The sequence below is a fragment of the Marmota monax genome, unplaced genomic scaffold, assembly GCF_021218885.2.
Source record: "Marmota monax isolate L192 unplaced genomic scaffold, Marmota_monax_Labrador192_F-V1.1 WCK01_AAM20220418_F8-fsc00132, whole genome shotgun sequence".
Classification (NCBI taxonomy): Eukaryota; Metazoa; Chordata; class Mammalia; order Rodentia; family Sciuridae; genus Marmota; species Marmota monax.
The window spans coordinates 7116929-7135181 of NW_026695199.1; the positions used below are offsets into that span (position 1 = coordinate 7116929).

The 18253-nt window shown below is 36.2% G+C and overlaps 1 protein-coding gene across 6 annotated transcripts in view; it reads left to right on the top strand.

Moving 5' to 3' along the window:
* Positions 1 to 18253, top strand: part of Slc4a4 (solute carrier family 4 member 4) — a 406144-nt gene that overhangs the window by 364378 nt on the left and 23513 nt on the right. For all 6 annotated transcript variants that reach the window (XM_058574042.1, XM_046428692.2, XM_058574038.1 and 3 more), the window contains exons 18-20: positions 1718 to 1879; positions 16870 to 17048; positions 18150 to 18222. In XM_058574042.1, coding sequence (XP_058430025.1) covers positions 1718 to 1879; positions 16870 to 17048; positions 18150 to 18222 — 414 coding nt within the window. The remainder of the gene's footprint in view (positions 1 to 1717; positions 1880 to 16869; positions 17049 to 18149; positions 18223 to 18253) is intronic.

Sequence of the window (18253 nt, forward strand, 5' to 3'; positions counted from 1 at the left end):
CAGTTAATTTTGTATAATTATCCATTCCTTTCAAAAAAGCAGTTCTTTGTTAGACTCATTTATACAGTTAGTCATTATACTGACTTCACTAAAATGCCAAGACTAGGATCAAATGCAAGGTTCATATTGAATTGATCTTTATTTTAAAGTAATGGATAACATTATAGACCCAGCTTGTATTTTTAGAATATTTTAAAATACCTGAATTATTTTCGTATACTTTATCATCTTAATTCATGCAATAATTCTAGGAAGTGTGCAACATAACTAACATCATTCTTATTTTATAAAGTTGAGATTGAAGCTCATGAAAAATAAGTAAAATGTCCATGGTTAACTAGTGGTATCAAGGATTGAAGTTAAAACTAAGTCTCAGGACTCCTAATTCAATTTTCATAGTATCTAACTACCTGCCAAACACATTTGTATATAATGTGAATTTTAATTATTACAAAAAAAGAATAAGAATTATTTATTTTGCAAACTTATTGGTATATCCAGGTATACTGGACAAAAACTACATTTTAGCCATTATTAAATATGTCACTAGCTAATTTTCTGTTGTAAGTCTCTTACCTATTTTCTAGAATAATCCTCACTCTCTGCACTGTTGAGATCGTATATGTGCTAAGAAATATTAAATTGACTGCAGTTTTAGTATAATAACAACTTAATAAAGAAAGGATATATATGGTGCAGCAAACAATATTTTGGGCATTATCTGCCATCACATATTTATCAGCAAAGATAAGTTCTCATTCATTCAACCATTAATTCAATATTTATTAAATGTTGGCTTTGAGCTAGGCTTTATAAGGGGGATTTTAAATGCATTAATGAGCAAGACAAAGTACTTTCCCTTATGAACTCACAACCTGTTAAATGTGGGAAACGTGGATACATTCAGTGATAGAGTTATGAGCAAGGGTGTCCAAAGATAGAAATAGCCTCAGAAAAAATGTGAGACTTTCTTCATTGATAGAAAACCTAGAGAAAATAATTCATAAGACAGTATTCTAGTTCATTTCATTATTTGAATTGTTTAAAATAAGGAAGCATAGGAAATTTTTTTTCTGAAATAGACATGTATGATCTGACAGAAAATAGACCAAGAACTGGAAAAAATGACCTTTTTTTTCCTTCAGTTTTCTGTGATATGTATAAGGATTTAAGTAGTTCTTCTGGATCAATTTTAAATATGAAATGAAAGATTAGGATATTTAATTCAGTTCAATTACAAAATATTTAAAGCTTTTTATATATGATGAAGCTATTATGATTTGGTAGTAGTAAAAACAACTTCATTATAATTGCTAAAACCCAAGATCAAAACTCATGATGATTCTCTAAGTTCTTCATTATAATTGCTAAAACCCAAGAGCAAAACTCATGATGATTCTAACTTTTTACTGAATATTACATTTGGGGTTATCTCCTGGATCCCTGTAAAATTTAAATCACTTTTTCTATCTTGAGTCCTTATCTGAAATCACCCCAAGTCCATACAGTGGTATCCCCTGCTTTCCCAACAACCCATATTCTTTATTTCCTGCCTTTAAACATAACCTTTAAAATAAAATTCTTTAGAAAGATTTTTGGTAAAAAATTTCCTTTATCCAGCCTGGTTTGTATATATATCCTCCACTGATTTTTTTTCCACTGAGTAGTATGTAGTAACTTGATATTGTTTTGAAAAATATTCTCTTTCTACTTTAAGCCAACAAGTCCAAACCGAGGATGGTTTGTCCCACCGTTTGGAGGGAACCCTTGGTGGGTTTACCTTGCTGCTGCCATCCCTGCTTTGTTGGTCACCATTCTGATTTTCATGGACCAACAGATCACAGCTGTGATTGTAAATAGAAAAGAACATAAACTCAAGGTAAGTGCCTATAATAATGGTTATCTGCCTTCTACAGTTTTTGTAGTGCTTGATGACATTTATTGATTTCAAAAACCAAGAGAGTTTTATTGGGCGTTAAACCATAGCCAGTGTTCCTTAAGACTTTACAGTCATAGAGCCTCTTGTATTGACATGGGTCCTCAATATAACTCTTTAGGGAAAATCATTTAAATCAGAAAGTAGTGTTTCAAATTATGTTTTAGTCACGACCAAAGAGTGACAGTGAACAACAGTCCTTAGCCATAGTCATCCTAATTCAAGTTTTAATGTGGTAACTGCCTGTAGTGAAGATGGTGTCATTTAAAGATTTGGTGAACATCTACTGAGAACCTGCTCTGTATTACTCTGTTAAACCAACTCAAAATTATTCTTTTTTTTTTCATTCAAAAAATATTTTAGGGATTGGGAATGTAGCTCAGTGGTACAGTACTTTTCTGTTATACATAAAACCCTGGATTCAGTCTCTAGGAATACGCACACACACACACACACACACACAATTGTGCATAGTTATTGGTTTCAGTGTGGTAATTTGGTATGTGTATATCCTGCTGAGTGATCAAATCAGAGTAATTATCATTTCTACCTCTTTAAACATTTATCATTTCTTTGTGTTGGGAATCTTCAAAGTTTTATTCTTAAAGATTATTCAGGTAGTTCATGTTTATAAGCTCTTGGTAAACATTTATATTTTTTGTCTTCCCACATTTGTCTCAGAATGTTACTGACCATCAAGTATAGAGAAAGATGCTTTATTTTGTACATTCTAGCTTTTTTTTAAATTAGTTACTAACTTTGTCATGAGTCTAAGAAGAGAAAATGCATTAGTTGTCTAGGATATCTTTCATGAGAACTGCCTAAAATGTTCTTATAATATCCATCTCATGATTTCTTTAGGCCATGAAAGATTTCAAAAATGCCATTTGGGGAAGTGAGATATGAATAATAACTCTAATAAGAGCTCTAATTTGGTGGATGTCTATTATGAGTCAGGCCATGTTCTAATCACTTTATGTTATATATTAATTCATTAACCTTTTTCATAACTACCAAATAAGGGAAGCATAAAAATGCATTAAAATCAGTCACCCAGAATCAGGAGAGGAAATTATAATGAATTGAATTCAACAGAGAAGATGTAGTAAAAGGAAAAATACAAAAAAAATGTAAAAGAATTGTTTGACTATGAAACCCACAGGGTGGAGAAATAAGAAAGATGAGGAGTGTTATGATAAACTTCCCAGTTAGAACTTGGATCACAGTGAGAAAGGAGTTAATCCCATAATAAGAAGACTAGGAGAAGAAGAAAACTAAGAGCTTGGGTCAAAGAGGAGAGAAGTTTAGATTTTGAAAGTTTGGGAGGAGAGAAATCTGAGAGTGATGAGCTGATCCAAAGTGTGCAACTAGCTCCTGAAGCACACCGGAGAGGACATTGGGGTGTTGGGAGTCCAGGGTGTTGAAAGTCTCATTTGCATCAGTGTTGATATCATTGGACAGCACAGAGAGTGGTCAAGAGGAAGATCCTGGATTAGATGCTAAAGTCATAAGGCGGGTATGTACTGATGTACCTATCCTGGACATAAGCACATTTAGTGATATGGAATGTTAGAAGGGAGCAGAACTTGGGCTTTAAGAGAAGAGAGATAGTTTGTGGAATCATGAAAATAAGTAACATGTACACCACCTGATATAGGAAGTTAGAATAGTAGACTTCCACTAAAAAAAAGAAACATCTTCAGGGAATCACTGGTACAAAAGGAAAATACTGGTGTTCAGTTATTATCAAAGAAAAGTTTGAGAATTCGTTTGGAAACTTAGATTAAAATGACTCTCCTTCTACCCTTTGCCATAAGCAAATACTGTCCTGCCTTAAGATAGTTTTAATTCTAAGAGTGTTGTTTAGCTGCTTATGTATTTATGCCTTGCCCCCAACTGGACAGTCAGGACATAATTCATATATTCACTGAATGCCTTGTTACAGTGCCTGGCTGTCTACCTCATATTATTCTAAGCAAAGGTATTCATTCTAGGGGCAATTAGTAAACAGATGAGGGCAATTCTTTAGTCTTACCATCTTGTTTTCTGTTGCTCAGGATTTTATGCCTGTGTTTGTTGTTCTTCAGGAAAATGATTTTTTATAAAAATCAGTAAATTACTTTTTAGCATTTTATCACCCAGTGAGTTTCAAAAATTGTTTTTAAATTACAAGGTTATTAAGAATCATGAAATTCTTCTGTACCTTAACAATTCAGCTGTTATGGGGGAAAATAACAGAAGATGGCATCTTTTCTTTATGAAGATCTTCTTGCATTTCTATCTTTCTTTTTTGGACTAGTCTCCTTTAGACTGAACTATCTCCTATATACAGTAATTACCTATCAGGACTTAAAAACTTTTCCCCACTATGGTCTTCAGGTACTAAATTCACTCATTTTTGTTTGACTAGGATGTTTTTGTTTCACCCTCATTTGGAAAGGTAGTTCTCTGGATAAGTGATTTTAAGTTGAGATATTTCACTACTTAAAAGCTTTTTTTCATTATTTTTGACTTCCATAAAAGTGGTATGTATGTTGCTATAATTTTCATTGCTTTATAAATAATCTGTCTTTTCTTTTTGCCAATCTATGGTTATTTTTTGTCTTTGTTTTAGAGTTTCACTACAATTTGTATAGGCATAGGTTTTATTATATGTTGGATTTATTTAGTTTATTGAATCCAAAGATTAGCATCTTTTATCATTTGTAGAATTTTGTATATCTTTGACCCATTCAAATTCTAATACATCCTTCTAGAATTCCACATTAAAGATGAATTACGTATTTCCATCTTGTTCTCCATGTCTGTTGATCTGTTTTTTAAATATTTCCCATTCTTGGTTCTCTTTGTGATATATTTTAGGTATTTTTTTCAGGTCTTTCTTTTAACTAATTCCTTTGTTGTTGTTTTTTGTTCCATTCTACTACTAAACAAGTCCATTTACTCTTTTCTTTCAAGAATTATACTTTTTTTTTGTTGTTCTTTTCCATGTCATTCTGGTTTTATGTCTTTTTTTTTTTTAAGAATTGTGTTTCTTATTTTTAGAATTTCTCTTTTGTTCTTTTCCATGTCTTTCTGGTCAATATTGATAGTTCCAGACTTTCTTATTATTCCTCTGTATACTCTTTTATTTATCTTATGTATTTGTTAAATGGACTATTTTTGCAGTTTTGATTGTAAACTTTGTTCTCTTGGCTGATCCTTTTTCCTGGTCCCTTTCTTCCTCATGTATTATGTGTAGTTGTTTTTTGTTGTTTTAAGTTGTGGCTAATATTCCTATGCCTATGCTTTCAAAGTCCATTAAACAAGCAAATGTTCAATTTGTGGCTTCCAGAGAAGATTTTATTTGAAAGGCATATTCGAGTCCTACCAACCTTAAGGCATTTTTATTGTTATTTGTTATTATTTAATAACAAATAAACAAATTTGTTATTATGAAAAATTTCAAATATACATAAAAAAGTAGAATAGTAGAATAACTAAAAGTACTTATCACTCCACATCAGTAATTATCTACTTGTGGCCAATATTGTATCATCTGAGCCTCCATCTTCTCAACAGTCTTTAAAATACTTTGAAGTAAGTCTAGAAAGCATGCCATAATATCCAGAAGTTTTAAGAAATATATATTTCTAAAGGTCTCTTTTTAAGAACATGACCACTATACCATCATCAGCTAAAAAATTAACAAAATTCCTTAATATCATCAAATATGTGGCCAATATTAATTTTTTAAAAGCATCATAATTATATAATAAGCTTTCAATATTTAATTTATTTAAATCAGGATCCAGATAAAGTTTGCATATTATCATTTTAAATCCTAATCATTTAAAATCTTTTATAAACTTTTAATCTATAGATTTTTCCCTATGTCTGTCTGGTTTTTGTTTCTTCATTTTCCCATGGAATTTATTTGTTGAGAGCACGCAAGTTGGTTGTTATTCTCTTTATCTTTTGCTGTACAACAAGCCACCTGACAGCTTAGTTAAAAGACCAAAAAGCCAATGTGTTGTCCTCTCTTGTGTTTCTTTGAGTGAACTGAGCCCTGTAGGATGGCTCTTGCTCAAAGTCTGCATTGTAGTCGAGGTAGCAGCATGAACTGGTGTCATCCGAAAGTTTGACTGGGCTGACTGTACAAGATGGCTCTGCCACTCACTCAGGACTCACAGTCTGACACCTTGATGTTTCTTAGATGTCTGCCTCTGTCTCTCTATGTATATTTTATACACATACATATATCTGTATGTGATATAAGTGTGTGTTCCCCCCAGCCACTCCCACTACGTGGCATCCCACCCTGCAGGGCCTTTCCATGTGTGCAGAGCTTCTCACACTGCAGTACCTGGGTTATGTGCACTTGTGTTACTTGGCAACTGACTTCCAAGGATTAAGAAGGGGAAGAAGCTAGGCATTTTAATGTTTACACCTGCACCCGGCACAGCTTTGCTGCTTTACTTTTCCATAGTCAACTGGTCAAATAGTCCCAGGGGCAGCCTCCATTCTGGGAGGCAGGGAAAGAATCCATCTCAATATGGGGGAATGGCAAGTTCACATTGTAGGCAAGCATATGAGAGAGGAGGTATGCCTCAGCCATTTTGGGAAAGTAAAATCTGCCACATTTGTGCTGAAAAATTTTGTTATAGTCTAGATCTTGGTGACTGTTTCCTCCTCTAGTCTTCTGTATTTCCTGTAAATCATTGGATTTAGAAGCTTAATGAGATATAGGATTGATATTATATATCCATCATCAGTGTATCTACCTATAGCAGTGTGTGTGTGTGTGTGTGTGAGAGAGAGAGAGAGAGAGAGTGTGTGTGTGTGTGTGTGTGTGAGAGAGAGAGAGAGAGAGAGAGAGAGAGAGAGAGAGACATACACTAAGGCCAGGTCCCTTTTAAACTATAATTTTGGCTTGGGGTTTCCTAGGTCACTGATGTAGTATGAATGACAGCCCCAAATGGAAGTATAGATTAATGGGTAGGAATGTCCCTAAAGATTTTCTTTTCTTTTCTCTTGGCATTATACCCCATGGCATGGCTGAGAGAGGCATGTATCTATACTGATTTTCTCTGCATTTCCCCCCGCTAATTGGCCAAGTGAATAGGCTGTTTTTAGAGAATCCCAATTTTATTTTGGGTTGTGTCTTCATCTCTATCCTTTTCCCTATAACCCTAGGATTGGTTTCTGTCATTAGAGTTCAGACAGTCATTCTGACTCAGGCCTTAAATCCCCAAGGATTGGCACAGTCTCTCGGGGCTGTTGAAGCTCTGGGGCTTAATGACCCTATGGATTTTGTCTTTTCTGTTGCTGTTTTTTGGTTTGTCTTTTGTCATTGTCTCTAAATTGTTCTCTTCCCTGTAGATAAACCATGGTTTTTATTTTTGGTACCAGCAATTGAACCCAGGGATGTTAAACTGCTGAACCACATCCCTAGTCCTTTTAATTTTTTTTTTTTTTTTTTTATTTTTGAGACAGGGTCTCACTAAGTTTCTTAGGGCCTCACTAGGTGCTGAAGCTGGCTTCAAACTTGTGACTCTCCTGCTTCAGCTTCCTAAACCGCTGGGATTATAGGCAAATGCCACCATGCCTGGCAAGCCAGGGTTTTAAAGGTTATTTTTCTGTGACTTTTTTGAACATTTTAAAATGTTCTCTATTGCTAAGGATTTTGGTGTTGATTTAGTTCACCAAAGACAAAAATGGATATTGACCAATACATTTTCATTCCAAAAACAAAATTAGAAATCAGTTCTTAATTTTAATCTTCATTTGGTCAGATATGTTATGTACCTTTGGAGGTAAATTCCTATTCTTTTTTGCTCATTAAGTTTTCTTATCAATAAGAATTTTCGTTGGGGCTGGGGAGTGGCTCAAGCGGTAGCGCGCTCGCCAGTCATGCGTGCGGCCAGGGTTCGATCCTCAGCACCACATACAAACAAAAATGTTGTGTCCGCCGAGAACTAAAAATAAATAAATAATACTCCATTGTGTATAAATGCCACATTTTTTTAAAAAAAAAAAAAGAATTTTCGCAATAAAATTCAGAACTTAAAATTTAGAAAAGTTAGGATTGATAAAATATGGAAAAAATTATTCTCTTCTTCAGAGAAAACATTAGACAATTGAGTTGTATTAGCATTTGCCTCTAAAAGTAAGAGTTGAGTGTATAAAAATAACTTTTCATCCCTCTTGAGATTGGTTATTTGAAACCATTCTTTTGCATAGAGATAGCTATAGAACAAGTGCCCGTCTTTTGTCACAAATCTGATGATACCAGTGGACATTTCATGAGGAATCAAAGGCTTTTTGCTCAGTAAATTGTTTTGTTCACAGTTTGTTAGGAAATGGGAGCTGTGGAATATGAAAATCAGAGATTCTAACTGCTATGAAATCGATGCAAAAGAGAAACCTGAAACAGTGAGAGAGATGGAGGCATTGTGATATTAAAAGCAGTGTGTTTTGGGGTGGCATTTGCTTTGGCTCTGTGTCAAGTGGCTCTGGCTGTCTGCTCTGCTTGGGATGGGATCCACCTTTCCACTCTGCTGAACAGCTCTGTATTGATGTAGGAACGCCAAGGTGCTTGGCTTTTTTTTTTTTTTCCTGGCCATCATTTGGTTAGTTATGCCCTGCATTATCCCTGCATAGTGCGCAATACCAAGGTTCAGCAAGGTCACGACTTCCCCAAGGTCGATCACTGAGTTACTGCAGAGGTCGGAGCAGAGTCAGGTTCAGACTACAAAGCCAGAGACACTTTTCACAAGGAAAATTATTTCTAGAGTATCATAGTTTGGGTTTAGGAGGGATAAATCATTTAGGTATCTAAAATTAGATATTGTATAGTTGTAGATAATAGGTAATTTTCTCTGATTTCTTTTATGGCAAAGCCTTTCATTGGAATGTGTGATTTTTTTGCCCTACCTTGCTCTGTCTTTATTTTTTTTCTCCATTCCTACTTTCATAACATTGGATCCAGTTCTCTTATTTCATGGCTTGATTTTTTAATAGTTAAGTTATGAGTTATTACCAATCTCCCTTTCTTTATTCCAAGCATTAATTTTTTTAATTTTTTTACTTGTTGTAATCAGTTATACTTGACAGTAAAGTGCTTTTCAATTCATAGTACACAAATGGAGCACATTTTCATTTCTCTTGTTACACACAAAGTAGAGTCACACCATTTGTGTCTTCATACAAGTATCTAGGGTAATGATGCACATCTTATTCCACTATCTTTCCTACTCCCATACCCCTTCTCTCCCTCCCCTTTGCCCAATCCAAAGTCCCTCCACTTGTCCCATGCACCACCCCCCACGCCATTATGGATCAGAGAAAACATTTTGGGGATTGGCTTACTTGGCTTAGCATGATATTCTCCAACTCCATCCATTTACCTGAAAATGCCATACTTTTATTCTCTTTTAGTGCTGAGTCATAGTCCACTGTGTATAGATACCACAGTTTCTTTATCCATTCATCTGTAGAAGGGCATCATGGTTTGGTTATTGTGAATTGTGCTGCTATAAACATTGATGTGACCAAGCATTAATTTTTTAAAAGTGCTGTTTTTGTATGCACATTCTACATGCACATTCTAAACCTTTGCACCTTGACCCTGCAAAACTTTGCCCCTTGAAGAATGCCATTTACCCTAGCCTGGGATTTAAAGCACTATGAGATGACTCCAACCTAAATTTAAAGTGATTCTCTGGGCTGGGGATGTGGTTCAAGCAATAGCGCGCTCACCTGGCATGCATGTGGCCCGGGCTCGATCCTCAGCACCACATACAAAGATGTTGTGTCTGCCGAAAACTAAAAAATAAATATTAAAAAAATTCTCTCTCTCTCTCTCTGTAAAATAAACAAACAAACAAACAAATAAATAAATAAAGTGATTCTCTCCAGATACTAACCAGGGGGCTGGTCATAAGACCTGTTGGTTTCTCCTTAAATATGACAGTTTCTTCTGCTAGGTATTATGACTGGAAATCTCTTTTCTCCACCTCTCATTCATTGCTACTTATCAAAATCTTCATCCTTAAGATCCTCCAAACATAACACCTCTCAGTGTAGCCTTTCTTGACCCTTAGTGTAATTTGTATTGCTCTTGCTTATTTTTTTGCTGTTGAATTATATAATCCTGTGGTACTGGTCACAGGATCCCTTTTATAATATTTACTCTGTTAAATTATCCTCATTTTTGGTCCAAAATGTTTTCAAGGTAATGATTACAATTTGTTCTTCTTTTTTAGCTCTTTGGTGACCCACCATAATTCCATTTGGTAAACTCAATACATAGATGTAACTGAAGATTTTTATTACTTTTGTTCACATGGTTCTCAAACTTGTTACACTGTTTGAGATGGGTGATAACTGAAAAACACGCACACAGGTCCCCATGTCTCAAAACTGAGTGCCTATCTAGTTTAAAACCCTATAGGGATGGCATCATTGTAGAGAGCGTTTGTGAGTTCACTGTAGGCATAATTAAACTTTTCAGCCTCTGCACTTTTTTTTTTTTCCAAATCTGTGGGAATATCTACTTAGAGTACATTATAATTTTCACACAAAATCTGAGTCCTCTCATCTGATTGTGTCCCCCTTCGTGGGAGGTTCTATGTCATGGCTCTTAGTATCTCCATAAACCAGCGTGTTGTCTGGATCATGGTGTGCTCCAGGCATGAATGTTTATTCTCCGTCTCTGCATGCATGTGTACCGCTCCTGACCTCTCCGTTGTTATCATCTTTGTACCAGATGGACACTTTAGCCTGCTAGCCTAATCTTCTTCTCTTGCAGATTTTTATTTCTGTGGATGAATTCCTAAATTTTGCTCTGTATTAGCAGAGCATATACAATTTCAAAGGGAAATAAAATTTTACTTTTTATCCTTGTACTTAAAATAATCTCTAGTTTCAGAAAATAAAACGTCCTTTGGGTTTATATTCACAAAGACAAGGCTGGATGCTTTTAGTCTTTAAAGGACATACTTAACCTTTTGAGCATTTATTGAGTGCTTGCTATGTACTGAACACTTGTGTTAACTGTTGAGGGTGAAAACAGTTCTGCATTTTGTTTGTGACTTGAAGAAATTTTATGGACTTCCCTTGTGTAGCAACTATGTCTGCTACCAAGGTTAGAATTGATCATGCCTTCCTTTGTGCCCTGTATCTTACATATACACTGAATCATTTATTTTTATGTCTGACTTCAATCTAATAATAAGCATTCCCTGTATAACCAGGTATCCTGTCAATAAATGTTTTATCTAATATAGGCCCAGCACAGAATAGGTTTTCAATAAATGTTTATTAAATACTAGTTTTCCATGCAAAGAGCTACTGCAAAGGCCCAGGGTGGGAGAAGCATGACGTATTGAGGAACAAATAGCAGGCTGGAAGGACTCATGGTTCAAGATGAGGTCAGAGGTGGGGTCAAGTCACAAATAACAAAGTTTCATAACTTCAGCATTGTTGTCAATTTGAATAATTCCTCATTGGTGGTAGCTGTCCTCCATGTTGTTGGCTTTTTAGCAGCATCTTTGGCCTCTAGCCAAGGGATGCCAGTTGCACCTTCTCCCCCAAGTTGTGACAACCAAAAATGTCTCCAGACATTGCCAGAAGTTCCCAGGGGAGGGAGGGCTACAAAATAGTCCTAGGAAGAACAACCATATAGAATCTTAACAGAGGATGTCATAGCGTTTAATTTTTATGCAAAGGGAAACAGGAAGCCAGAGAGGTTTTTGAGCAGGGAAATGCCACATAATGATTTAGTTTTTTAAGATTAATCTGTGGGGAAAGTGGATTGTCAGGATGAAGAGTAAAGTGAGGACTTCATGGAGAGAACAGTGTTGAGTGCTGAAGGCTCTTGGGTGGTATGGAAGACGAAGAGGGGAATTCAAGTTGGATTTGAAGTGGGGAAATGGATTTAAAACCTGGCTGAGGAGGATGGAAGGGCAGTTTGAAGCGTGGCTTTTAGAAAGGAACTGGTGCAGAATGTGCAAGGCACAGTTAGGGAACGCAGAGTTTTAGGCTCCTCAAGGGCTCCCCATAAGGTCCTAGATACAGGAGCTTCAGCATGGTAAGCGAGGCTTGGCCCGCTGGGCCTACATGTCACTGCTGACCTCCCTGCGCAACCTCACCCTGGGGTGGATGGCATCAGAACAGCATTTTGGACTCTCCCACTGACAGCAGTAAGATGTACGGGAGAAGTGGATGGAAAGAGGCTGCTGTATAATCCTGGAGAGAAGTTATGAGAATCTGAAAAAGTCAGTGGCAATGAGGAGGGGTAAGGAACATAAAGAAGTTTCATGTGTTATTTTTGAAAAAAGCTATTTTCTATATTTCTTGCAATGTTCTTTTGCAAAAACTGGGCTAGGATTTCAATGTTATTTTCATTTCATTCAAATCTAGCCATTCAGGTCCTTTTAGCTAACCAGGATGTTTTTGGAATAGCTTATTTTTATACATATATAAATTGTTTTGCAGGAACAACTTCTCTCACAAGCATTTGGCTTCTGAGGTAGGTCTTCATGGCAATAGTTCAGGGCACCAGGGACTTTGAAGTATAGCTTTTACCATTCTTTCCAACCAATATGTCTCCAGAGTCTAATATATGTAGGATACTGTATTAAACATGATAAGCCTGGATAAGTTTGCATCAAAATTTGGTAAATGAAGTTATTGCTTTTCCCTCTTTAGACTCAGTCTCCTTAAAATCTCTCCTCTCTGCCCATGGTCTTTCCCCAGTGCTATAACTTCAGTTTAAACTACTTCATCTCAGTACTGATTATGGCAGTATTCTCAGGTCTGCTCTTTGCCTCCAATCTTGACCACTTCTGATATACCCTCTGTAAGCAAACAGAGCCATCCTTCTAAATCAAAATCTTATATCACTTGGCCAGGAAAGCGAAGTGATTTATCATTGTGTGTGTGCAGGCTTCACAGGAGGAGGTATGCTGATGAGAATGAGCTACTGTGTGGCTGAGTGGGAGAGGAGAGTTGAGCCTGGAGAGGGAGGTAGAAATAGTGGTAGACCAAGCAGGACATTCAGGTCATGATGATCGTCCCGTCTTAAGAATAGCAAGACATCTCAGCATCCTTGAAAGGAAGGAAGACTTTGGAGGCAGTGATATCAAGGGGTACAGAGTAATTATGTCTATAATTACTTTATCCCAGAACTTTTATTTATTCTGGTGATTATACATAGTTATCTTTGTGTTCTACTATCTGAAATTCTTATTTCACCCTTCTTAGTATTATGTTGTCCTTTTGTGTTCGTCTTTAGTACACCTAACTAAGACCTGTTTTAGTTGAAATAGAGAAAGCATCAAGATAGCTCAGGGTAGTGTGCCTAACGTTTTCTGTAATGGCCATTCTTTTGACCCATTGATCTGGCCAATATGTACATCCTTATCATAAGTTCTTTGGTAATAGGATTTTGGAATTCTAATAAATACTATGTTGCTACATAGTATTTATTAGACAGAATTTTACATGGACTTTGGTGTTTTAGTCTAAATAGGGCTTGAAATTATGTGATATTTCCAACTATCATCCTCCCTGGAACCCCCAGATGTTTCACATATCTATCAGTTAACAATAAAGTTTTCTCTTTCTTTTCAATGGCCAATTAAGAATTTATAGTTGCTATCAGGCAAATATATATATAGTATTTATCATTCTGTTTTTAAAATAAACCTTTATTGAGAATCACCTCTTCATCGTGCATTCTGCTAAAGTATTCAGAACACAGAGGGGAAAAACAGACACAGTCTAGGTCCCCATGTTACTTAAAGTTTAATATAAAAAATAGATAAATGCACATACAATTAAAAAAGATAGTTTGAGTGCTGTGCTAGAGGAAGGCATAAAATGAAAAATAGGGGAACATAAAGGAGGATCTCTAACCTAGCGACTCACTCATCTCATCTAGGCTGAGGCAGAATAAACTATTGGAAAAAGTGAAAGCTAATTTAAATCTTCAGGATAGATAGGACTATCTATCTATCCTGGAAAATTAGAGTTCTATGTAGAAGAGGCTGTGTGGGCAGAAATACAAAAGGCTTTAGTGAGTGAAACACATTTGAGGAATTGCATGAGGTTGAAAGTGGTGGTGGTGTAGGATTCAGGCAGGAGGGAGGTGAGAGAGGAAGCTCTAGATATTGGTATATATTGACTGTTGCTATATGACAGATGTGCAGGCAGAAGGGAGCAAATCCTAGGGCTCCACCTCCAAGCACAGCTGAAATCCAGCCATCTTCACTGCCATCAGTTTGGTTCTAAACATCGCAATCTCCTGCATGGGTTATGGCAGTCACCTTTTATCTAGTCTTTCTGTCCTGACTCTGCTCAATTTGCAGCCAGAATGTTTAGAACACTAGCAAATCATGTCACTCCTCCACTGAAGACCGTCCAATCATACTCAGTGTACAAGCCCAAGTTCTTATAACTCTACTTAGTACTTTTTAAGATACTATGTAGATTATTTATTTGGGTTGTTTATAGTCTCCTGTAGTAGAATAGAAGGGCCATGAAGCCAGGGAATTTTGTCTGTTTTATTCACAGATGTGTTACAAACAGCTCAAATAGTGCCTGGGTCTAAGTTGGCAGTCAGTATTTGTTGAAAGAATGAATGACTGAGATCCCAGATATATCATGATGTTCACCTCATTCGTCATCATGGAATAAGTTTGTTCCAGTTCATCTGAACCACATGTGCCTCCCTTGCCCCTCCCTGACCCAGTTTAATAGATAAAGATAGATAAATGCCATCCGCAGAACTGAAATGAACTGCTTTTATAGATACATCTTAACCTGTTTTTTGTTCTCATCCAAACCTGCACTAGATGACCATGTGCTTTTCTTTCTTGTGTCAGCTCCTCTTTCCTGCTATGAGTTCTCTGGGAATATGATTAGACCCATGTGTGCAAGCCAGAGGTGAAATCTTGGCATTTCAGTGAAAGGAGAGTGGTGTTCTGTGAAACTGTAACGGGATCTGAATGATAACAGTCACCAGGATCCTGGTGTAAATCACATTCTCATTTTTGAAAGCCAGCCTCTCCTCCCTCCGTCCCCCTCTGCCTCTCGGTACTGTTGCCTCCATGCTGTGAAAATGGACTGCTCTATTTTCTCAGGCTCCATAGGGGTATTAAGCATCTGATTTCTTCATAAATAGAGCAGAGAAATATAACCATACAATAACATTGTGAACACATTTAACAATATTGATCTAGGGAGTAAAAGAGCTAGACCTTTTGTTACATTGTCTGCTCTTCCAGTCAGTAAATGTTATTGTGACCATTGAGTGATGTTTCAAACCAGCCTATACTGTTAAGAGGGTATTAATTAGGTTAATGATGTCGAGTAATAGGTTGTTAAGCAATTATTTTTATATATCATGAGAGGTGAGAAATGGTCCTCCATGTACCATCTCGGGTTGTTTTGGATCTTTAGTCTACATATGCTCAATATTGTGTAGATGAACAGCATACTGGTAAACACTGTGGGAGAGAAAAGGCAAAATGCCTTTTTTTCCTCTATATTTTTATTGGTGTATTATGGTTGTACAGATTGATGAGATTTGTTGTAACATATTCATATATGCACACAATATAATAATATAATTTGGCTAATATCACTCCCCAGAATTTTCCCCCACCCCTCTATTTTCCTACCTCACACTCTTTGTTTCCTTTCCTCAGCTGGCCTCCCTTTGATTTTTAAGAGTTCCACCTTCACCTTTGTTTTCCTTTTTCTTCTCTAGCCTCCATTTATGAGAGAAAACATAGAGCCTTTAAACTTCTGAGTTTGATTTATTTTGCTTAACATGACAGTCTCTAGTTCCATCCATTTTTCTACAAATGTCATCATTTCATTTTTCTTTATGGCTGAATAAAACTCCATTGTGTATATGTACCACATTTTATTTGTTCATTCATCCATTGGCAGACACATAGGCTGATTCCATAATTGGGCTGTTTTGAATGTGTTGAAGTAAACATGAGTAAGCGTGTCTCACTGTAGTAAGAATTCTTTAGGATAAATACCGAGAAGTGGTATAGCTAGGTCATATGGTGGTTCCATGCCTAGTCTTTTAAGAAGCCTCCATTCTGATTTCCATATTGATTGTACTAATTTATGTCCCATCAGCAATGTCAAAGTGTTCCTTTTTCTCTACATCCTGTCCAGTATTCATTATTATTTGTATTCTTGATGACTGCCATTTTGACTGGATTAAGATGAAATCCCACGGTAGTTTTGATTTGCATTTCCCTAATTGCTAATGATGGTGAACGAATATGTTGGCCCCAAATGCCTGTTTTTAAGGTGCCTGTCATGCTTTTGTGAACAGCAACAACCAATACCAGTCCTGCTACTAACTCCATTTATTGAGCTCCTACTGTGTAACAGCTACTTACATTTAAGTATCTACAAGATGCTTTGCTGCTGGTACTTCATAGCACAGTACTATTAACTCTTCAAAGTAGGCACAATATCTCCATTTTCTGAATATAAAATTCTGATTTTCTTTTGTGACATAGCTTTTTATTCTTTTTTCCTATTATAGAAACCATGCCAATTAGTGATAATTTATATCTTATGCTTTATTCCACAGTACAGAACACGATGATCAGCCATAAATCTAAGCAAATACTAAGTGAAGCTGTGACTTAAATCTTTAAGTTAAACAATTATTCAAAGCTATAATAGAGGAGATGACTGCTATGGCAGTTGTAGAAGGTGGCTAGTTTTAGTTGCTAGGAGAACTTCCTTTATAAGAAAGATAAAGTTCCTTCCCTTAATGAGCTGCCCTTCAAGTTGATACTCTCCTCAAGTAAAATAAATCAGTTTCTTTTGGTAATCTTAATTCCTATCTGGTAATGCAAATAGATAGCAAATACAAATGTTTTTCCATGTGATTTTGTTATCTCTTTCTACAGAAAGGAGCTGGGTATCACCTGGATCTCTTCTGGGTGGCCATTCTCATGGTGGTGTGCTCCTTCATGGCTCTTCCGTGGTATGTGGCTGCTACTGTCATCTCCATTGCTCACATTGACAGTTTGAAGATGGAGACAGAGACGTCTGCACCTGGAGAACAACCAAAGTTTCTAGGAGTGAGGTGTGTTAAATCAGAGGAGAGTGGCTCAACAAAAGACATTGTGCACACATCTATGGGTCAATCAAAAGGAAATGGGCAGATTTGGAGGAGACAGAACTGATGATGATTGATTTATTTATAATTTTATTTTTGTTCTAGCAAGGATTAACTTTTCATCAGAAAGGGAGTTTTCAATGATTTTTTAGTTAATTTCTTATGATATATAAATTTCTTTTGATTAATGAAAAAGCATAAAAACACAAACAAGTCATTCTTTTTATCAACATGCAGGTGATTTAGGTGCTGCAGTACTCACTGAATCTCAGTTGTGTGTAAAGGCCCCCAAATGCTTGTGTCTACTTATGATTTTTAAAATTCAATAAAGGAAAGGAATTTTTATTTTCCAACTCATTTTCTGTCCCCAAAAGCACTGAGAAACTTTGACTTCCAGCTGTTCAATTCAGGTAGCCATGAAGAGTGGTAGTAGAAGACCTTTATATTTTGCAGCAAACCATGCTCATAAGTGCCTGGGTGGATAGCTCACACCACAGAGCCATCATTTCCCACGCCTCAACAGTGGGTGATTCTTTCTTGGGGATGGAGTGGGGGAGGGGAGTGTTGGATGAGAATCATATTGGTTAAAAAGTACTTTTGTTGTTGTAGATTTAGAAATTAGACTGGTGTGATTTATTGCACTCATGAAATTTCCCTGAGCTGTTTGTTAATTAGAATGTGGGACAATGTAATATCTGTCTCCTATGAAAGAAGGTGTAATTACACAAGAGGACAAGTTGTTTAAAAAATAAGGGCTTCAAAGAGGCCAGTAATTGATGGACCAGGAGCAAGTGATTTTTCTTTCTTGATTCTAAAAGGAGCAAAAAGCTTTAGCAGAATCATTTCTTTCTTTGTGAATTCAAATCACATTTTGTAATAGTCTTAAGAGATTTCTTATAGATGTATTGAGCTCATATGATGTCCTTTAGGTAATTATATGATATCAACATCTTTGCTATTTGCTGAACATGAGTTTGGTCAATGTGTTGTCTTTTTTTGAAGATGCAAAGACAAGAGCATGTTTATGAAAACAAGAGGTAGATTGGTAATCTTTTGATTTGGTTTCAGGGAACAAAGAGTCACTGGAACCCTTGTGTTCATTCTGACTGGTCTGTCAGTCTTTATGGCTCCCATCTTGAAGGTAAATATGTAAAATACTTCTTCCTCCTTCT